General features: G+C 49.3%; 1 protein-coding gene and 1 long non-coding RNA gene across 5 annotated transcripts in view; one reads left to right on the forward strand and one right to left on the reverse strand.

Annotated features, from left to right (window-relative positions):
• The window catches only part of LOC129510299 (uncharacterized), a 23,756-nt gene extending 19,446 nt beyond the window's left edge, over nt 1-4,310 (reverse strand). The window contains exon 1 of the long non-coding RNA XR_008664566.1: nt 3,311-4,310. This is a non-coding gene — a long non-coding RNA (uncharacterized LOC129510299). The remainder of the gene's footprint in view (nt 1-3,310) is intronic.
• On the forward strand, nt 2,152-16,963 carry NR2F2 (nuclear receptor subfamily 2 group F member 2). Of its 4 annotated transcripts, none has more exons than XM_055326335.1 (3): nt 2,152-2,699; nt 10,715-11,242; nt 14,093-16,963. In XM_055326335.1, exons 1-3 carry the CDS (start codon nt 2,657-2,659, stop codon nt 14,365-14,367), a joined length of 846 nt encoding a protein of 281 aa, XP_055182310.1. In that variant the 5' UTR covers nt 2,152-2,656; the 3' UTR covers nt 14,368-16,963. The 4 variants fall into 4 exon arrangements, with proteins under 4 accessions (XP_055182310.1, XP_055182308.1, XP_055182311.1 ...); XM_055326333.1 differs by lacking the exon at nt 2,152-2,699 and adding an exon at nt 7,684-9,035; XM_055326336.1 differs by lacking the exon at nt 2,152-2,699 and adding an exon at nt 9,001-9,114.
• The last annotated feature ends 1,029 nt before the right edge of the window (nt 16,964-17,992 follow it).

Below are 17,992 nucleotides of genomic sequence, written 5' to 3' on the forward strand. Positions count from 1 at the left end.
TCCCCGAAGCTAGCGCCCTCTCCTTTGTCCTATTCCTGATTTTCTAAACTGCCTTATCTGCAGACTATATCTTTATACTAATGCATACTTAATTGGTCCGTCTTGACTGTCCATATAAAACAATTTAATTAGGGTGCTTTCTTGCTTTGGAGAGCAAAGAAAAAAAAATCTGCCCAGTGCTTATTGTATTTAGCACCAATACAGGCAGAAAATGTAGCACAAGTTTTTGGTTGAAAGAGCACCTCTGTGCCCATTGAAGGGCGTTGATCCGAAAAGACAGAAAGGACAAGTAAAATCGATTTGAAGCGACCCTCTCTGTCCCTTTCACACCATTCAGAAACTCCATTCCTTGTAAGACAAAGACCAGCGCCTTGGGAATTCTCAGGGAAAAAGAGGAGTCCAATCCCACAAGCCTAGGGCACTTTTAAAAAATCCTCAATATTGCACTTAAAACCCGGCTCTCGGTGCTGTGCCCCCCGCGTCTGGGTTTCATAGACACCCCCTCCGAAGCCTCGGGCAGCCTGGCTGACAACACCCCCACCTCTCTGCACGCTGGGCCTTCTGGCCTGGCCAGACAAGCCTTTTAGGGTTAGTGCAGCCCTCACCTTTGACCCCCAAGATCGGAGTGGCTACCATGCTACAGAATGCAGAGTTACAACTCAGGCCAAAGTTAAAACAAAACAACAACAACAACAAAAACAAAAACACTTCTCTACTCCCAACCCAGGGAAACTAGTTCTGGTTCCCCCACCCGGCCACCTTACCCAATAACCCCCTCCACCTCGATGGGTTTTTTCCCTTCGCTGTCGTCTTCGCCAGCAAAGAACTGCCCTAGCCACCTCTGAAGGAAGGAACTTAAGTTGTCAGGGCAGCGTGGCTGGGTTGCGGTGAGTTGTCCTCCATAAGGAACCCGAGTGCCAGGTTATCTGACAGGCGCCCAGGCTGGGGAAGGCGGACATTGATCAGACCTGGCAGGGAAGGGAGAAGGGAGAAGAGGAGAGAGGAGGGCAGGGGAGGGGAGAGGCTGGGGAGCGATCACCTTCACCTGCCCTGAGCCCGGCCCCCCTGTTGAACTATCCCTCAACCTTCTGCTGGGGTTAAAGGGGGCGGGGGCGGAAGGGAGGGGGGCACCCCTGAGTTACACAAGTGGCCTCCTTCTACAAGAGAATGAGTTCACCACCTCCCCAGAGAAGCCTCACCATCCATCCACTCGATATAAATGATGAGACAAACCACAAGGAAAAACTTCTGTAGCCCATATTTATGGTATTAATGAATAGTTAAAAAAAGATTTACACTTCTTATGATCAATATTCTGAGTTATTTCCCTCAAAGTATATAATTACAGTGTCTTCAGAGTTTTCATCATTGTTTGAGGTGGCAAAACCATTTGTAATTTTCATTAGCCAGTAAACATGTAATTAACATTCAGCACTGTGTTTAACTTAATTCCTGTTTAAGACAAGGACAAGAAGCAGCCGAAGAGCGTTAGTTCCATTTGTCAAGTCTGACATACATCTTACCATAACAGTTTCCTAAAATAAAAGATCCGTGTTTCCCCATTATTCTTCTCTTAAAACAAAACAAAAAAATCCATTAGTTAAAACTGTATTAAAACTGCAAGAGGCAACATAGTTTATTCTCAATTTTCTCTAGTTACTGTATTCCTGCTTCCTTTTTTCATGTAGGAGGGTGGGTGAAGGGAGGGGGTTAATTAAGCATTCATTATTGAAGACTTGAAATTGGGAACCCCTCCCCCCAAAAGAAATAGGTTTCCTCCTCAGGAAAGTTCTAGAATGGGGACTGGAAAGGGGGGACACAGATCTGCAGGGGAAAGGGGAAAAAAATCACTTGGGGGGACACGAGTTAAAAGTAGAAAAATGAGGATTCCAACGGATTCCTAAGAAAAATGTTGCCTTCCTGTTTCAAGTTCTATCTTTGATCCAGGGTGAGGGGAGCCTGTCTGCCAGTCTGCTAGGCTGCTGCTTTTTCCCCCTCCTCTCCCACCTCTGTTTTTTTCCAACTTGCTTTAGGATTAGCCTCCATCCCTCTCGACCCCAAACAGTGGAATTTGGCTGTGCCTCGGGTCGTCTTGCTTTGCAATATCGCCCATAGTTGTTGGCGGTTTTCTGCTGAGGCTGAGCCGTTTGCTCCAGCCTCCGACTAAACTCATTAAGTTGGGAGATTTTTTTCAATTGGACGGGTGTTTTTAAAGTCTCGTCTTTCCAGCCCCAAACAAGGTGTAACAACGCACTCTTCCTTCTAAGGAATGAGATGAGAGACAAGGATCACTCCAGACATCTCCTACCTACGGTTTGGGGTTTTTTTTCTTAAAGGCGAGGCTTGCATTCCTCAGCAGCTATGTACAAAGCTCCCTGAAACCTCGTCTCTCTAAAGTTAGTGTGCAGGGTTTTCCAGGGCTGAGAACGCCTAATACATGGGGAAGCACTTCCTTGAGGTGGAAGATCTCTCCCTACACCTTCCCTCTTTTTCCCTGCAGGCTAGTGCCTACTTTTTATCAGTTTGCACAATCGCTTAGATAAACACCGAGGAGGAGATTCTCTTTAATTATCAAAGACACATCTTTTCAGGGGGCCAACAAAGCGTTTATTTCACCCGCCAAACTAAAGGAGAGTTATTCCAGTTTAGAAGGAAGATGCAAGCGGTTTGGGACCTTGAACAAGGCAAATATGGTTTTGGTATGTTTACTTACAGTATTTTTTTTCTTTCTCTCTCTCTCCTTTCTCACTTTTCTCCTTGTGCTGTGTGGGGCTGGGGATGACTTGGGGCTTTTCAAAAAATCGGTTTGCTAACGTGTATGAAATGCCTAGGACTGTGGTTTCAGGGGTTTGGGGGGGGGTGGACAGTCAATTCAATGCATTGCCATATTTTATTACATGTGTGTGATAGGAGAGGTGGTGGAGGGGGGGAAGAGGGGGGAAAATACAATTGCAAAGCTGCCAAAATATGATTAAACCGAAGCGTAAAGACTGCGGTGCCTCCCCATCTACTCGTCCTGTCTCCTCAAACTCATTTCCTTCGATAGAGCAAACTAAAAGCCAGTCCTAGAAGCGTGTTTTTTCCAAGCCACAGACGACTCGGTTTTCTAGCAAAGGAGCTGCGAGGCTTGCGCGAAGTATCAGAATTTACTGTTTGATTTGCCTCTGCGCTTCATTTTGCAACCTTGTGCAAGTGACAGGCAGTCCGGCAGGGAGGGAGGAAAGCTCTGCCCGGCGCCCTCGGCCGCGGCTCGGGGAGGCGAGCGCTCGGCTAAAGCTAGGAGGAGAATCGCAACGCGAAGGGTACTCACCATCGGGCGGGGTGGTGGAGCTGGCGTGCGGATTTCAGGCAAACGTTTACCTTTTTGCTGTCTATTGCAACCGCGTCGGGCTGACTTAAGAAGCAATTCTGTGCTCTGTCCAGAACGTTCAAGGAACGGTTCCTCATTTTTAAAAAGCCAGCGAGAGAGACGACAGAGACAGAGAAAGAAAAAGAGAGGAGGGGGTGAGGAGGACGCACATAAACCCAGTTCAGGGAGAGAGAGAGAGAGGAAAAAAAAAATCATCACCTCTCCGCCAGTGACTCGGGAAACGCAGAGGTGGCGAGATCCGAGTCCGGTCCAACCAAGCTAGAGCCAATTAATTTTAAATCCTGAAGAATTATTCAGATTAAAATGTACAGAAGTTTCATTCTCCTATGCCTACGTGAGCTCAAAGTCGTTTCCCTTTAAGAGCTCCTTTTCTTTTAAAGTTGAATTTTAGGCAGCGAGGACTCTTACACTAGGGGGCAGACAGATACTGTACTTGCTCCAATCTTAGGCAATTTTTTCCCTCCCAGCATATGCTCTGATTTAGCACTGTAAATTTTTCAGAGGACCCAACTCTGACAGCCCCTGGTGATTTTCAAAGTACCACAAGCCAGTGGTTAAAAATTGCATTGACTTGGAAGTTCAGAGGGACACAATGGAAGCCCCTTTCCCTATTCATGGAGCTCCAGTGTGGTGGAAGAGAAAAACACACACGGACTAGATTGAGGGAAAGGAGGAATTCAATGAATCCTGGTGGACAGAACTGGTTTCTACTGAGTTCAGAGTTAAACTCGGCATTTGCCGGGGTCTGTATTCATATTGTGATTTAATTTGTGGAGAATTACAGCCATCAGGCCACTTTCTGCAAGAAAATCATATTCCTGGGTGGGTTTACTTTCCTTTTTTTTTTTTTCCCACCAGAGTAAAACAAATGTTTTTCCAACTTTCTGCGGCCAAATTAAAGCTTGCCATTCCTCTCATTAAAATAAATTTACATCTACAATAAAAGACTGGGCTGGATTTTTTTTTTTTGAACAGTAACGACATATTGATATTTATCTTTTAGTCTTAGAGCTGTTTATTCAAGGGAAATGAGCATCTCTGAAGAAGACATTTTAAAATATTTTCCCCTGGTTTTTTTCCCCCTTGAGTCTGCAGTCCTTCCTCTTCTAATGTGCAGTCAAATTAACTACAATTGATATGGCTATTTATGTATTTATTTATTGGATTTTTAATAGCAGCCCCATAACTGAATGAATCCTAAAATACAGACTGAAACACCTCGGACTTCATGGCAGCCCTGTGGTTGTGTGCTTTAGCAGGCTTCAGTTCTGTAAGAGATTGGGAAATTCTTCATTTTAAACCAGAGGCCATCAGACCGCACTTCAAATACCAAAAATCTCTTTGGAAGCTCTTCCTCGTCAAAAATTTCCCACTGCATGTCTGGAAAAGGTGATCTTGCTATATAGAAGTGTCTGCACTCAAGAGGCGAGATTAAGATTTCCCTACAATCAATTATTCCCATCTTCTATTAAATTGAGATGGGTATGCCCATTAGATTTCCTATTTCAACACAGCCCCGCCACATCTCTGCTGAGTTTGCCCCTAATCTACTGACATTTGTAGCATTAGGCAATCCCTTGAATCATAGGGGTTGAAAGGGAAGAAAACAACAACAACAACAACAACAAACCCTTCTCTGAAATGATTTCTTTTCCATCCTTCTGTCCTCCTTACGAGAAAGTTATATTGTGTCTCTAATCAACCTGAAATTCTCAGCCTGCCTTCTCTCTGTGGCAATCTCATTACACACCAGCTTTCTGATAGTTCAGTGTCCACTATAGTTGTTTTTTTTTTTTTTTTACAACTTTCAAATAATCCCAGCACCTGCAGCTTTAGTGAAATACGTGATTTTATCGGAGAAAGGGTGAGGGCTAGGAAGTTTCCAGGAATGAATGAAGGGGGGTTTCTCCTTCCCTAAAAACTGGCCCCTGTCTGCCTACATCTTCACTTAGTACTTACCTTATATTCTGCCTGTGTGTAAAGGATACTGAATGCAAAGTGCACACCAGCACAGGTCAATTACATGTCTGGTTCATGCTTTTTTTCAAAAAAAAAAAATCTCTCATCTCGTCGATTTTTTTGAACTATCAAGGATGCTTTCCTGTGGTCATTAATTTACTCTTTATATGTGTTCATGTTTCCTAAAGCCCAGCGTGTTTTGTGTAAAATATTCTAATTGTTCATAAACCTGGCTGGCTTGCCAGTTTACAGTTTTTCTTGCTGCAAAAATGTGTATGAGGGTGTCAAAATGTTGTTCCATATATGTTGAATAATTACAATTCACTAACTTCCCTTTGATTAAACCGAAAGGTTACTGCGTTGAAATACAGTGCATTCTGTGGGGTCAGTTCTAGATGTTTGATGCTTAAAACCAAACGCCCTGGAATTCGGAGGCACATCCCCTGTTGATGATTTTAGCACATTGAACGGAATGGCACAGGCTATGAAGTTGTTCTTATTGAATCTCCTGAGATAGACTGTGGCTTGTGTGCGGTTCTCCTGAGTTGTACTTGGTATTATTCCCAATTTGGAGCAGAATCTCTGGTTGTGTTTTAATGACTTTATGGATGCTTACAAGGAACTTGGGGAACAATGAAGTTGGTACTCAACTGTTCCATGACCTAGAAGCACAGTCGCTGAAGCCTTTGTCTGTGTACATTGACAAATGTGCATCTGATACATGTGCGCTTACATGTGTGTACAGAGGGTATGCACAGGGGAGGCTGGGAGGCTGCCTCCGCTTGTCCATCAGCGGGCAGGACGGTCTATTCCCCTCTCTCCACGACTGGGTATGTGGCAGGACCGTGGCTTGTGAGTTAGCTATAACTAATGCGAGGGGATAAAGTTGAGGAAAATTGATTTTAATTGCGTCATGACAATGAGATGAAGTCTACTTGTGCTTCTCGGCATCCGAGACGCTTTATTTGAGCAATTAAAATGTCAGGCCACATACCTGTGAAATGTTAACCCTACAAGGAAAAGACAGAGGCTAAACGGCTTTTGTTTCTTTTTTTTTTTCTTCTTCTTCTTCTTCTTCGAAAAAGGAAAAAAATAAATAAAAAAGGAAAAAAAAAAAGCCACAAAACCAAGCAAGTGATCAGAGTTGATTAAGAGAAGGGTCTACCATCACCCGGATTTGACCAAATCTTTCGTTTGGAAAATGCCTCCAAGCTCGGTTCGCGGCACCTTCCTCCCCCCCCCACCCACCCCACCCCCCACTCCCCCTCTTCAAAGAAACCGGGGAACTTTTCTCTTTCTCTGGCTTGGTGGGCACAAAGATGCGCCGGGAGTCCCGGGTGGTGCGCGAGCGACGGATTTCACGGCAGCGCCAAGTTGCGGGAGGCGAAGTGCTCGATTCCCTGCGAAGCCTCTCGCGGAGCCTTTAAGAGGCGTAGTGTGTGCGCGCCGCGCTCCTCTCCCCGCCGGGGCGGAAACCTCCGGCGCGGGGTGCCGAGAGCTCGGGGGCCGCGTGCCCGGGGCCGGCCCGGGCCCATCCCCCGCGCGGCGGCGGCGGCGGCGCGGCCGCCCCCTCCCCGCCCCCCGGGGCCCCCCGCGCGCCCCGCGCGGCGGCCGCGACGCCGCTCGCGCTAGGACCGGGCTGAGCCCGCGGCCGCCATGGCGGGGCCGCCGCGCTCCGGCCAATGACGACGAGGGGGCGGCGCGCGCGCGCCTGGCCAGGCCAACCCCGGCTGCTGCCTTATAAGGCGCGCCGTCTCCATGGCAACGTGCGCTAAGTTGCAGCAGTCGTGTCAAAGTTCACTATATAGAGAGCTCAGTGAGCTGATCGCGGAGAAGCCACTTCTGCCAGCCCCGGCGCCTATAAATCGCATTCCCTCCCGCGCCCCCCTTTTTAGCATATTTGATCACTTTGATTCTCTGTTCTTTTCTCTCCGCGGTGTGTGTGTGCGTGCGCGCGTGTGTGTTTTCTTCTCCTCCTCCTCCTCTCCCCGAGTTGCCTCCTTTCTCCGGGTGCCGTGCTGCTGCCTTTTTTCCCTCCTTTCATTCTTTCTCTCCGTCTTTTTCTCCCCCCTCTGCGCACGAAGGATGTGCTTCTAGGTGGTGATCTGCCCTCCTCTCTCTCTTTTATCATTTCTCCCCCGCCGCCGGCGAGTTGACTCTTTCCCTATGTGTGTGAGGCGGCGGCGGCAGCAGCAGCAGCAGCGGCGGCTCCGGCGGCGGCAGCAGCGGCAGCAGCGGCTTCAGCGGCGGCGGCGGCGCTAGACGCGGCGGCTCCGGGCCCGACCCGGCGGCTTCGGCGGCGGCGGCGGCGGCGGCGGCTCCGGCGGCGGCGGCGGCCCGGGCGGCCCGCAGGGAGCGGCGAGCGGCCTCCATCCGGCGAAAGCGGGCGGCGGCGGCCAGAGCGAGCGAGGCGCGCGCCGGGCGCCCGTGGCAGGCGGCGGCGGCGGCGGCGGCCCAGCGCCAGGACGACGCCGCGCAGCGCCCGACGCGGACCACTTTCATGCTGATTCCCCCGGACCCGGGCAGCGCTCCGGCCACTCCGCGGGCCGCCGGCCTCCGCCCCGGCCTGCCCGGCTCTCTGGGCGCGCCCGCGACCGGCGCCTCCGCTCTCCCAGTCCTCCTGATTTCGATGGCTTTCCTGAATGGCTGACTGTGGGCTGCCCTGGACTTGGCCCCCGGACAGTCGCCTCTCCTCCTCCTCCTCCTCCTCCTCCTCCTCCTCCTCCTCCTCCTCCTCCTCTTCCTCCTCCTCTTCCTCCTCCTACTCCAACTCCTCGGCACACCAGCTCTGAGAGCGAGAGAGTGAACGAGAGAGGGAGGGAGAGAGTGAGAGCGAGCGAGATCTTTGGAGAGATTTTTTTTTTTTTTTTGCCTCCTACTTCTGTCTTGAAGCCAGACAATCGACTTGCAGCTCTCCCTCCCCTCCCTCTCTCTCCACGTTTTGCTCCCACTCTCTCTCCCCTGGCCCCTTCCCCTCCCCTCCGGGCGGAAAGCCCCCCGAAACCAACAAAGCTGAGCCGAGGGAAACAAACAAAACAAACACACCGGGCCAGACAAGCAATCGACAAAACTTTGCAAAAGCAGAAACAAAAAAGGAAAAACTAATCAACCTCAACCAACCAGCCCCCGAGCCACCCGGGGCGCCCTCCCGCGCCCTCTCGCACCCTCGCACACACAAAAGGCGGCGCGCCGGAGCCCGAGACCCGGGAGCCGCCGCCGCCCGCAGCCAGGGGAGCAGGAAGTCCGGACGCGGCCCCCATAGATATGGCAATGGTAGTCAGCACGTGGCGAGACCCCCAGGACGAGGTGCCCGGCTCGCAGGGCAGCCAGGCCTCGCAGGCTCCGCCTGTGCCCGGCCCGCCGCCTGGCGCCCCGCACACGCCACAGACGCCGGGCCAAGGGGGCCCGGCCAGCACGCCGGCCCAGACGGCGGCCGGTGGCCAGGGCGGCCCTGGCGGCCCGGGCGGCGACAAGCAGCAGCAGCAGCAGCACATCGAGTGCGTGGTGTGCGGGGACAAGTCGAGCGGCAAGCACTACGGCCAGTTCACGTGCGAGGGCTGCAAGAGCTTCTTCAAGCGCAGCGTGCGGAGGAACCTGAGCTACACGTGCCGCGCCAACCGGAACTGTCCCATCGACCAGCACCACCGCAACCAGTGCCAGTACTGCCGCCTCAAAAAGTGCCTCAAAGTGGGCATGAGACGGGAAGGTATCGGCCTCTCATTTCTACACCCCCCTCCCCGCCTGGGGTCCCGGGGCCCTGGGTACGTGTGGCTAGCCTGCTCTGGGTAAGGACGCAGAAGCCCCGAGCTCTTCTCTTCGTATTGCAGCTGAAAGGGGTTTTATACTAGAAGCAAGTTCTGCACTGGAACCCAGGCCCCCAATTCCGCATGCTTTGGCCGACTGATTTCCTCCTCTACTTTCTCTTCGGGCTGTTTCATTTTCTTTGCATTGATTGCGAGTTCATTCGAGTTCGCCTTTTCCCCCCCCACAGTTTGTTGTGTGTACCACACCCCCCCCCCCCCCCCCCCCCCCCCCCCCCCCCCCCCCCTCCCCTCCCCCTCCCCTCCACACAAAAAGCACCAACAAAAAAAAAAATTGTGGAGGAATGAGTGTTGGGGAATGGGGGTTAAGGTTAGGAGAGAAGGGAAGAGAGTGGTAGAGAGAGGAGATAGAGATAAGAGTATAAAAAGGGGTAAGATGATATGTGTAAAATAAGAATAAAAATAAAATAAAAAAAAAGATATTTAATTAATTAATAATAATAGTTGGGTAGTGGGAATGAATTTGTTAATTGATTGGTTATATAGTAAATCCTTTAAAGAAAAGGTGTTAGAGAGGAAAGGATGAGCTATTGTACAGAATGGATGAATTTATGAGTTTTAAAAAATAATAATAAATATGTTGTAGTTTTTGTAATTATAGGTGTTTGAGTGTGAGAGTGTGAGATAAGGTGGAAGGGAAATAGAGGATGATTTAGAATAGGAATGGGGAGGGGGTGTGTTTTGAAGAGTAAAATAAAGAGAATGGAGAGAAGAGAGAAAGAGGATAAGGATAGGAGTGAGAGAGATAAAAGGGATTTATTGTGTTATATTGAGTATATATAAAGTCCAGCGTCAGATAACAGCCCGAGCCCGAGCCTCAGCAGCCTTCCCCGGCCCTCTCGGGCCCTACCCTGGCTGCGCCGGCGCCGGCCGCCCGCTCCCCGCCCGCTCCCCGGCTTCCTCTCTCCTCGGCCGGCCTCTCTCTCCGCCCTCTCCCTCCGTCTCTCTTTCTTCGAGCACACTGATGAGGCTGCCGCCAGACCTCGGCTTTCCGCTCGTCTCCCACCGTGGTGGGGCGGGGGGGGGGGGTTCCCCGCCGGGTTGGGACCAGGGCTGCGGGGCTCGAGTGTGAGTCGTTGCGGGGTGCCGCAGGCCGTCTGGGGTGAACCCTGGTGTCTTTTCGCAAAAGCGTCTCACCCTCCCCCCAGACTCGCCCCTCCCGCTCCCTCTCCTCCAATCAATAAGAAATATCAGCTGTTTAGCTGTAAAGAAGAAAGATGCCCCCCAGAACGCTCCATCCCGCGCACAGGGCCCGGGACCCCGAGGCAGAGTGGTCAGTTCGGGGTCCTCGGCGGCCCAGCCCCGAGCGGGCCTGTGAGGCCGACTGTGCCGCCCTGGCCGCCAGAGCTTGCCTGGGTGGCGGTTTGAGAGGAGTGCGGCCGGGCTCCCGGCGACTTCCAGGTCTGTGGCCCTGGCGCGCTGCTGAGCGAGGGGCAGGCCTGCCTGTTCGGGAGCGCCACGGGGTCCGGGTCAGGTGGGGGGTCGGGCTGGGGCAGACCCCGCCAGGGGAGCCGGAAAGCCTGGCTGGTTGTTAACTGCGGGGTGTCTCCTTTCCTCCCCGCAGCGGTGCAGAGGGGCAGGATGCCGCCCACCCAGCCAACCCACGGGCAGTTTGCGCTGACCAACGGGGACCCTCTCAACTGCCACTCGTACCTGTCCGGATATATTTCTCTGCTGCTGCGCGCCGAGCCCTATCCCACGTCGCGCTTCGGCAGCCAGTGTATGCAGCCCAACAACATCATGGGCATCGAGAACATTTGCGAACTGGCCGCGCGGATGCTCTTCAGCGCCGTCGAGTGGGCCCGGAACATCCCCTTCTTCCCTGACCTGCAGATCACCGACCAGGTGGCCCTGCTTCGCCTCACCTGGAGCGAGCTGTTTGTGCTGAATGCAGCACAGTGCTCCATGCCCCTCCACGTCGCCCCGCTCCTGGCCGCCGCAGGCCTACACGCCTCACCCATGTCCGCCGACCGAGTGGTCGCCTTTATGGACCACATACGGATCTTCCAAGAGCAAGTGGAGAAGCTCAAAGCGCTGCACGTCGACTCCGCCGAGTACAGCTGTCTCAAGGCCATAGTCCTGTTCACCTCAGGTAGGAAGGAGCCCTGTCCTGTCATGCCCAAGGACTCCTAGCTCAGGGTTAGGGCCCAGAGAACTTGGCAGTCCCCAGAGTGAGGCCAGCCTCCCCCTTGAAAGGCCACACTGTTGAGTGCAACTTGGAGTGGGAACTTTGTGTATAGGTGCTGGGCCTCACCACGCCTGTCCTGGGGATAAGAGAGGAAGGCTGGACTTCAGAAAGGGTGCTTCAGATACACAGGCTCTCAAAATTGGCCATGGGGAAGCCTCTCGGGCCTGCCAGACTGGGATGCATGCATGTTCCTGCTCCCTCCCTTAGCCCAGGCCTTCTGGGCCAGCAGAGCCTGTGCAATCTCCTCTACCCCATGGCTTGCTCTCTCTCTCTCTCTCTCTTTCTCTCTCTCTCTCTCTGTCACCCTGGCTGAGCCTCTAGGAGATGCCTCTGGGCACTGGAACCATCCTGGCATCATCTCTGCAGGGGAAAGTTTGCCCCTGCAGGGGAAAAGTTTGTCTGCTAACTCAGTAGGAGTTGGAGCTCCAGGCAAATCCAACCTGAGGGCAGCAATTTTCAAAATCATATTCTTATTAAAACAATACAAACTGCCAGGAGAGCAGGAAGAGCAGTCAGGAAGGGGCAAGGGGAAGAAAGAGGCCATCCTAGCTAGCCAGAATGTCTGCCAGGGGTTGAAGACTCTGGCCTCTTGCTGCTTCTGCCCAGGCAAACACTTAAGGCAATTTTCAAACAACCCAAAGTGTATGCCAACTTGGGCTGGATACGAATGTTGCCAGAGATATAAAACCATCATTGACTGCATTATGAAACCTAATTAGTTTGTATGTAGTTTAACCTGTGTGAGTAATAGATCTAATATTAATTAACTCTTGAGGCCAAATGATTTTTGAAGGTGTCTGGCTTCCCACTTTGGGCCACACCTGAGCCTTCTGGCTGCCTCCAGGCTGAATTCAGCCTATCCCAGGTGGGTGGAAATCACCCCCTCCACGTTCTTGGTCTGAGTTGTCAGCTGATCCCTTTGTCATGGCTGAGAGGGAAGAGGGGTTCCCAATTCAGAATCACAAACAGTCTGATATTGGCAGGGCTTGGAACCTAGAAACTGCAGTTTTTAAAACAGCTTGTAATCAGGACACTGGGAGAGCTGTGTAGTTCTTGTGGCGGACAAAAAGATCTACAGTCTCTTCCTTATTGTGTGAAGGAAATCTGGGGACCCAAGTCATTAGCTCAATCAATTGCAGGTTCTGAGTCCTTAACCCACTGTCTGTTATGCATTGCTGCTTTTCACACATAAACCATCCCCCCCCCACACACACACACATAGCCACCCCAAATTCTGCCTTTGAAAGTCCTTAGGTAATCAATTAAAGGGCAATGTCTGGCAAGGAAAAGCTGTATGGAGAGAGGCTTGGATCTGAAGTATTTTTCTCAGGGGAACTGTCATAACTAGAACATTTGCCTGATGCAAATGTACAGGCAGGATATTCCCCTACCCCATAGCCACCCTCACCCCTCATCCCACAATCCTACTACAACCCAGCCCATGATCCCAGAAGGTGAGGGTGTTGTTAATTTCTCCATATCATTGTTAGCCCTTAGTCTTACCCTTGGTCTTTCAAGGAAAGAAATGCCTGATACTGTCGTCACAGTTTAATTTATTACTATTTGCAAAATGTAGAGGCCTGTGTGGAGAATGCAAATCGCCTCACAAAGAGATAAAGGTCCCTCTTATCTGATTCGTAGGGAGACACACAGTGTACCAGCGCAGAGGGAGGGAGTCCTATGCAAACAGATCTTTTAATTCCTGACCACAGACACCTATGCATTCTTTACATGAGGAGTCCTAGATACACACATGAGGAAATTGCATGTGTGCTCTGGTTCTTGGGGGTGGAAGTAGTGGCGGCTGTTTTCAAATATCTGTTTTAAGGATTCACAGTCTGCATGTGTTAGTTAGCCCCAGTCCTGTCTGGGGAGCCCAAAAAGGTCAGGTCACAACCTGCACCGCCTTCACTGAGAAGCCTCTCATTTCAAAGGCACTTTTTTTTTTTTTTTTTTTGTATTTTCACATACCCCAAAGAGAAAAAGTGTTTTCCTGAAGATAACAGGGAGGGGTTTCTTCTTGGAGGGACCTGGGTTTTAAAAAAAATAAATAAATAAAGGGGGGTAGAAGAGAAAGGGAGAGAGAAGAAAAAGGGGAAAAGAAACAGCTCAAATGAACAGAGAGATCACAGTTTGCATGGCTGCCCTTCAATAGCCTATACTGACAAGATCAGTTTTAAAGGGCCACTTAAATCAGTTTCAAAGACTGGAGAAAAATGAGTCGCCCTCTTTGGGGAGAATCTGAGGCTGGGTCGTGGACGCCATTACTAGAGGCTGGGCCAGGTTTTTGCCCCCCCCCCACTATATAATTATAAGCCAAACTATTATTTACAGAGGAGGAGGGGGAGGAGGACTGGCAGTTTGGGTTTCATCTGTTTGTCTGTTTACTGACTTGAGCCAGATTCACCCAATGCACTTTGCTTGGGCCTCCCAGTGATGACCACGCCTGAGGACTGGGACAGTGAAAGCCTTGCAGTGCACTGAGCTGTGTTTGACTTTAAAGCAAATAGCCCAGGATCATCTCATGCTCTCCTCCTCCTCCCCCCCCCCCCGCACCCCCCCCCCCCCCCCCCCCGCCCAAGTTTTCAGTACAGAGGCATTTGCTCCCACTCCGGTTGGGGCAGTTTGACAGAGCACTGTACACACACCTCATGTGACCCATTTCAAACCTCTTAATCTGATGACTGAATTCTTCTTCTTCTCCTCCTTCTTCTTCCTCTTCTTTTTTTTTTTTTTTTTTAAACTTTCTTCCAGATGCCTGTGGTCTCTCTGATGTAGCCCATGTGGAAAGCTTGCAGGAAAAGTCCCAGTGTGCTTTGGAAGAATACGTTAGGAGCCAGTACCCCAACCAACCAACACGATTCGGAAAGCTTTTACTTCGCCTCCCTTCCCTCCGCACGGTCTCCTCCTCAGTCATAGAGCAATTGTTTTTCGTCCGTTTGGTAGGTAAAACCCCCATCGAAACCCTCATCCGGGATATGTTACTGTCCGGCAGCAGTTTTAACTGGCCGTATATGGCAATTCAATAAATAATAAATCAAAATAAGGGGGAGTGAAACAGAGAGAAAGCAAAGGCAAAAGACTGGTTTGTTTGCTTAAATTCCTTCTGTTAAGAAAGGATATAAAAGGATGTTACAAGTTTGCTAAAAGAAGAGAGGGGAAGAATTTAATGGACTGTGAATTTCAAAAAAAAAAAAAAAGACTGTCAAATGAACTTTTACAGAATGCATTAAAAAAAAAACTCCTGTGTCGGTCAGAACAACTTGCTACTTATCATTTTTGTATAAAAAGGAAATTAGTCTTTTTCTTTTTTTGGTAAATTTTTGAAAAATATTGCTAAAAGTGCATTTAAGGAGATTGGGAGAAAATTAGCAGAATGGAGAAAGTAAGTCTTTTTTTTTTCCAAATTATTAATTGTCCTGTGTCTATGTACCTCTAGCTGTTCTTTTTTGTACTTTTCTGGTTCCAAACCAGTTTATTCTGTGGTTCTATAATAAGTTTTGATATAATCTTGGCTTCTTAAAAACTGTGTATCCTTAAAATATATGTTCTGCAAGAATTAAAACTGAGTCCATGAAAATATCATAGGAAGACATAAAACTTTAAAAGACAACTCAAAGATGATGGAAACGCACTTACAAGTGGTGACCAAAAATTTTAGGTGAAGTTGAGCACTCTTAATTTGAGAACTGGAAGAACCACATACAACACTTAACTTCCCCTTCCCTGCCCCCTCCCAAAAGACACCATAACAAACCTAGCTTTTTAAAAATATTTTAAGAAAGAGAATGAACTGTGGAATCTATTGGCAGCCAAGGAATGTGTCCAAGACACATGCTGAGGTTTTGAATAAAAAGTGAACTTTTGTAATTTGAATTGGGTCCCGCTTAGTTCCTGAATTGTTATGAAAATCCTCTGTTTGTATATTTGCAAACCCTTTGTATTATAATTGTTGATATTTTCCCTTTTTAAAAAAAATACCATTGAAATCAGCATGACAAAATAACACTGTTGGCACTTATAGGTAACGTGATTGATTCAGTATCTTAGAGTTTACAGTTTGTGTTTTAAAAAAAACTGAAGGTTTTTTTTTTAAGTGCAACATTTCTGTATACTGTAAAAGTTATAATAACTGAATTGTTTGGTCGAGTCTTTGTGTGTTATATTCCAAGGAAAATTGAAAGTATTCAGAAATTAAAATATTATTTGATATCTGAAATCTGTTTGGCTGTCCCCACTCACTGTCTTTCCATCGTGAAGAGCCCCTGTGAGCTCTCGCTGAGCCGGGCAAGGGGTCCATTTGTTTACTCCCCTGAGTCAGTTTGTTCAAAGGTGGACTAGTATATTTGCCTGTTTAATTTGGGTGCGTGGGGTAGGGGGGGGAGAGAAGCTAAAGTTAATGGTTTATCTATGGTTTAGGAAGTGCCATACTGATATAGTAAACCACCCCTATTCACCTAATCCTCCTTTTAATTAAAAATGGATTTTCCAGGAAAAAAAAAGGCCCTTATATTTGTCACACGTAAGTGCCTGCTTAGGGAAGGTATTGTGGAAAGTATTAGAAATCTTGAGATCAGTATCTATTTTATGATCAGAAAAAAATACTGTTTTGTACATTTCTGACAGTTAAGCAAAAGACAGTTCTAGCAAGCTAATCACAGCGTTGTAAATAGAGGGCAGTTGTTTGCAGTGAGTTTTTCCTTAAGTAGGTGTGATTTTTAAAAATATTCTGTGGTTCTCATCTAGCTTGGTTGTTGAGAGGATTTCAAATTCAGTGATATAGCTTAGAGCGCTGAAGGGTCTGTTTTTAGTGTATATATGATAACTTGCCGTTGGCCTGCCTTTCCCCTCCCCCCTTTACGTTCATTCTGTGAGAGCATGACCACAGGTCAAGGGAGCCTTTTCCACTGGAGTTATGTACATAAAAACACATCGACATTTTGACATTTCGGATTGTGTAGATACAATCTGTACTGCTCTTGGGATCCTTTGTCCTTAGAAGCCAAGTTAAGAAAAAGAAGAGAAAGAAAGAAGGAAGGAAACTTTACAGGGTGTGCTGATTTGGAAGTAGTAACAATTTTGTTTTGGAGGTGGTGGTGTTTTTTTTTTTTCCTCTCTCTCTCTCTCTCTTTTCCTGGTTTGAAGGAAGCTCAGTGTGTGGGAGCTTGCAATTTTGTTCTTACTGAGGCTTTCCAGCACCCCCCCCCCCACTTCACTATGTTGTGGTTTAATTTGAAAAGCGGTGGATAGGGAAGCTGGAAGAAAGGGATCATTTTGTAAAGTGTATTAAACTTTGATACTCAGTTCCAGTCAATACACGTAGACCAGAAGAAACTGTCTGATTTGTGCACTTGAGCAGAGTCCTCCATCTGACCCCCAGCTTCTTTCTGTAGATATATACATACACAAATATAAGTATGTTCTTAGGGCGGAATATTGCTGACCTTTTAGCTCGAGGTTTGTCGGTTGTTGTTTATTTTCTCCTCTTGCAAGTGCTATCCATGTGAGTGTGTGAAGTTTCTTTAATAAGTAAAACACAGGCCCTTTTCCTTGTTTGTTTTGTGTTAGTTTATTGTAAACAGCCATTTGTTGTAAATTATTATTGGCATTAAATTATAATTTATGATTTTCAAAGCAAAGACAAGTCCCTGTTTTATTATGCTTTAAGCATGTGTTCTAGTCACTGGAAACCTCTCTCTCCCTCTCTCTGAGTTTCAGCAATGAGCTTGGGGTCTGCAAGGCAGAAAAACAGGACCCAAAATTTTTCAAACGGTTAAAACAAAACCCCTTGTATATGTTTAGAGTGGCCGGAGGAGGATCTGTTTAGAGTCTTGAGTTTGGTTTAAGTTTATTGCATTTAAAGAAAGTTTTTCTTTTCACGCTGAGTTAGAACAAAAGATCTTTGCTGCAACTGAACTGGACAAAAGACGAGGGCTGGGACCCAGCGAGTGCGTTCTGTGTGAAATTGACGAGATCTTTTTTAAAAAGCTGCTAAACATGGCGACTCTTTCCCTTTAAGTGTCTCTTTTTCCTTGCTGGGTTTTTTTTTTTTTTTTTTTTTCCTTTCCATCTGATCTGAGCTCGCTTTATTTCTTTTCCCAACCCGCTCCCCCTCCCTCCCCTTGGCGCTCGGGGGGGTGTGAGAGAACCCAGTTAGACGCGAGATGCAACAATAGTCCGAGGAGAGAGAGAGAGAGGGGCGATCGCTGCTTCTGGCCACTTTCAAACAAACCTGGGGGAAGACGGAGCTGGGTGTGTGTGTGTGTGTGTGTGTGCGTGTGTGTGTGTGTGTGTGTGCGCGCGCGCGCAGGGGGCGGGGGGGGTGGGATGCAGCAGCCAGTTCGCTCGGCTCGCGGTCGCCCTGCCTCGGCCTTTCTGCATTAGTTCTCTCTGGGCCGCGGAGGGGCCGGGGCTCAAAGTTAGCGGGCGGCGTCCGGGGCCGGGGCCGGGGCCGGGGCCGCGGCGCGGGCCGCGTGTGCATCCGCCGGGCTCGCAGGGCCGGGGGCTCCGAGTTGGCAGCCGCGGCCGCACAGTGCCGCCCCCCCGCGGCCCCCGCCCCCCACTTACGTGCGGCGGAATTCCGCCAGCGCCCCCGGAACGTGCGGGGTGCCGGGCGCGCGGAGCTGCAGTCCCTGGCTGTGCACCGCGCGGCGG

The sequence above is a fragment of the Nyctereutes procyonoides genome, unplaced genomic scaffold, assembly GCF_905146905.1.
Source record: "Nyctereutes procyonoides isolate TBG_1078 unplaced genomic scaffold, NYPRO_anot_genome, whole genome shotgun sequence".
NCBI lineage: Eukaryota > Metazoa > Chordata > Mammalia > Carnivora > Canidae > Nyctereutes > Nyctereutes procyonoides.

Coding starts and splice junctions, on each gene's coding strand:
- NR2F2 (XM_055326333.1), top strand. CDS start 8,594: ATGGCAATGGTAGTCAGCACGTGGCGAGACCCCCAGGACGAGGTGCCC. Junction 9,036..10,714: donor AGTGGGCATGAGACGGGAAG/GTATCGGCCTCT, acceptor TCCTCCCCGCAG/CGGTGCAGAGGGGCAGGATG. Junction 11,243..14,092: donor CATAGTCCTGTTCACCTCAG/GTAGGAAGGAGC, acceptor ACTTTCTTCCAG/ATGCCTGTGGTCTCTCTGAT.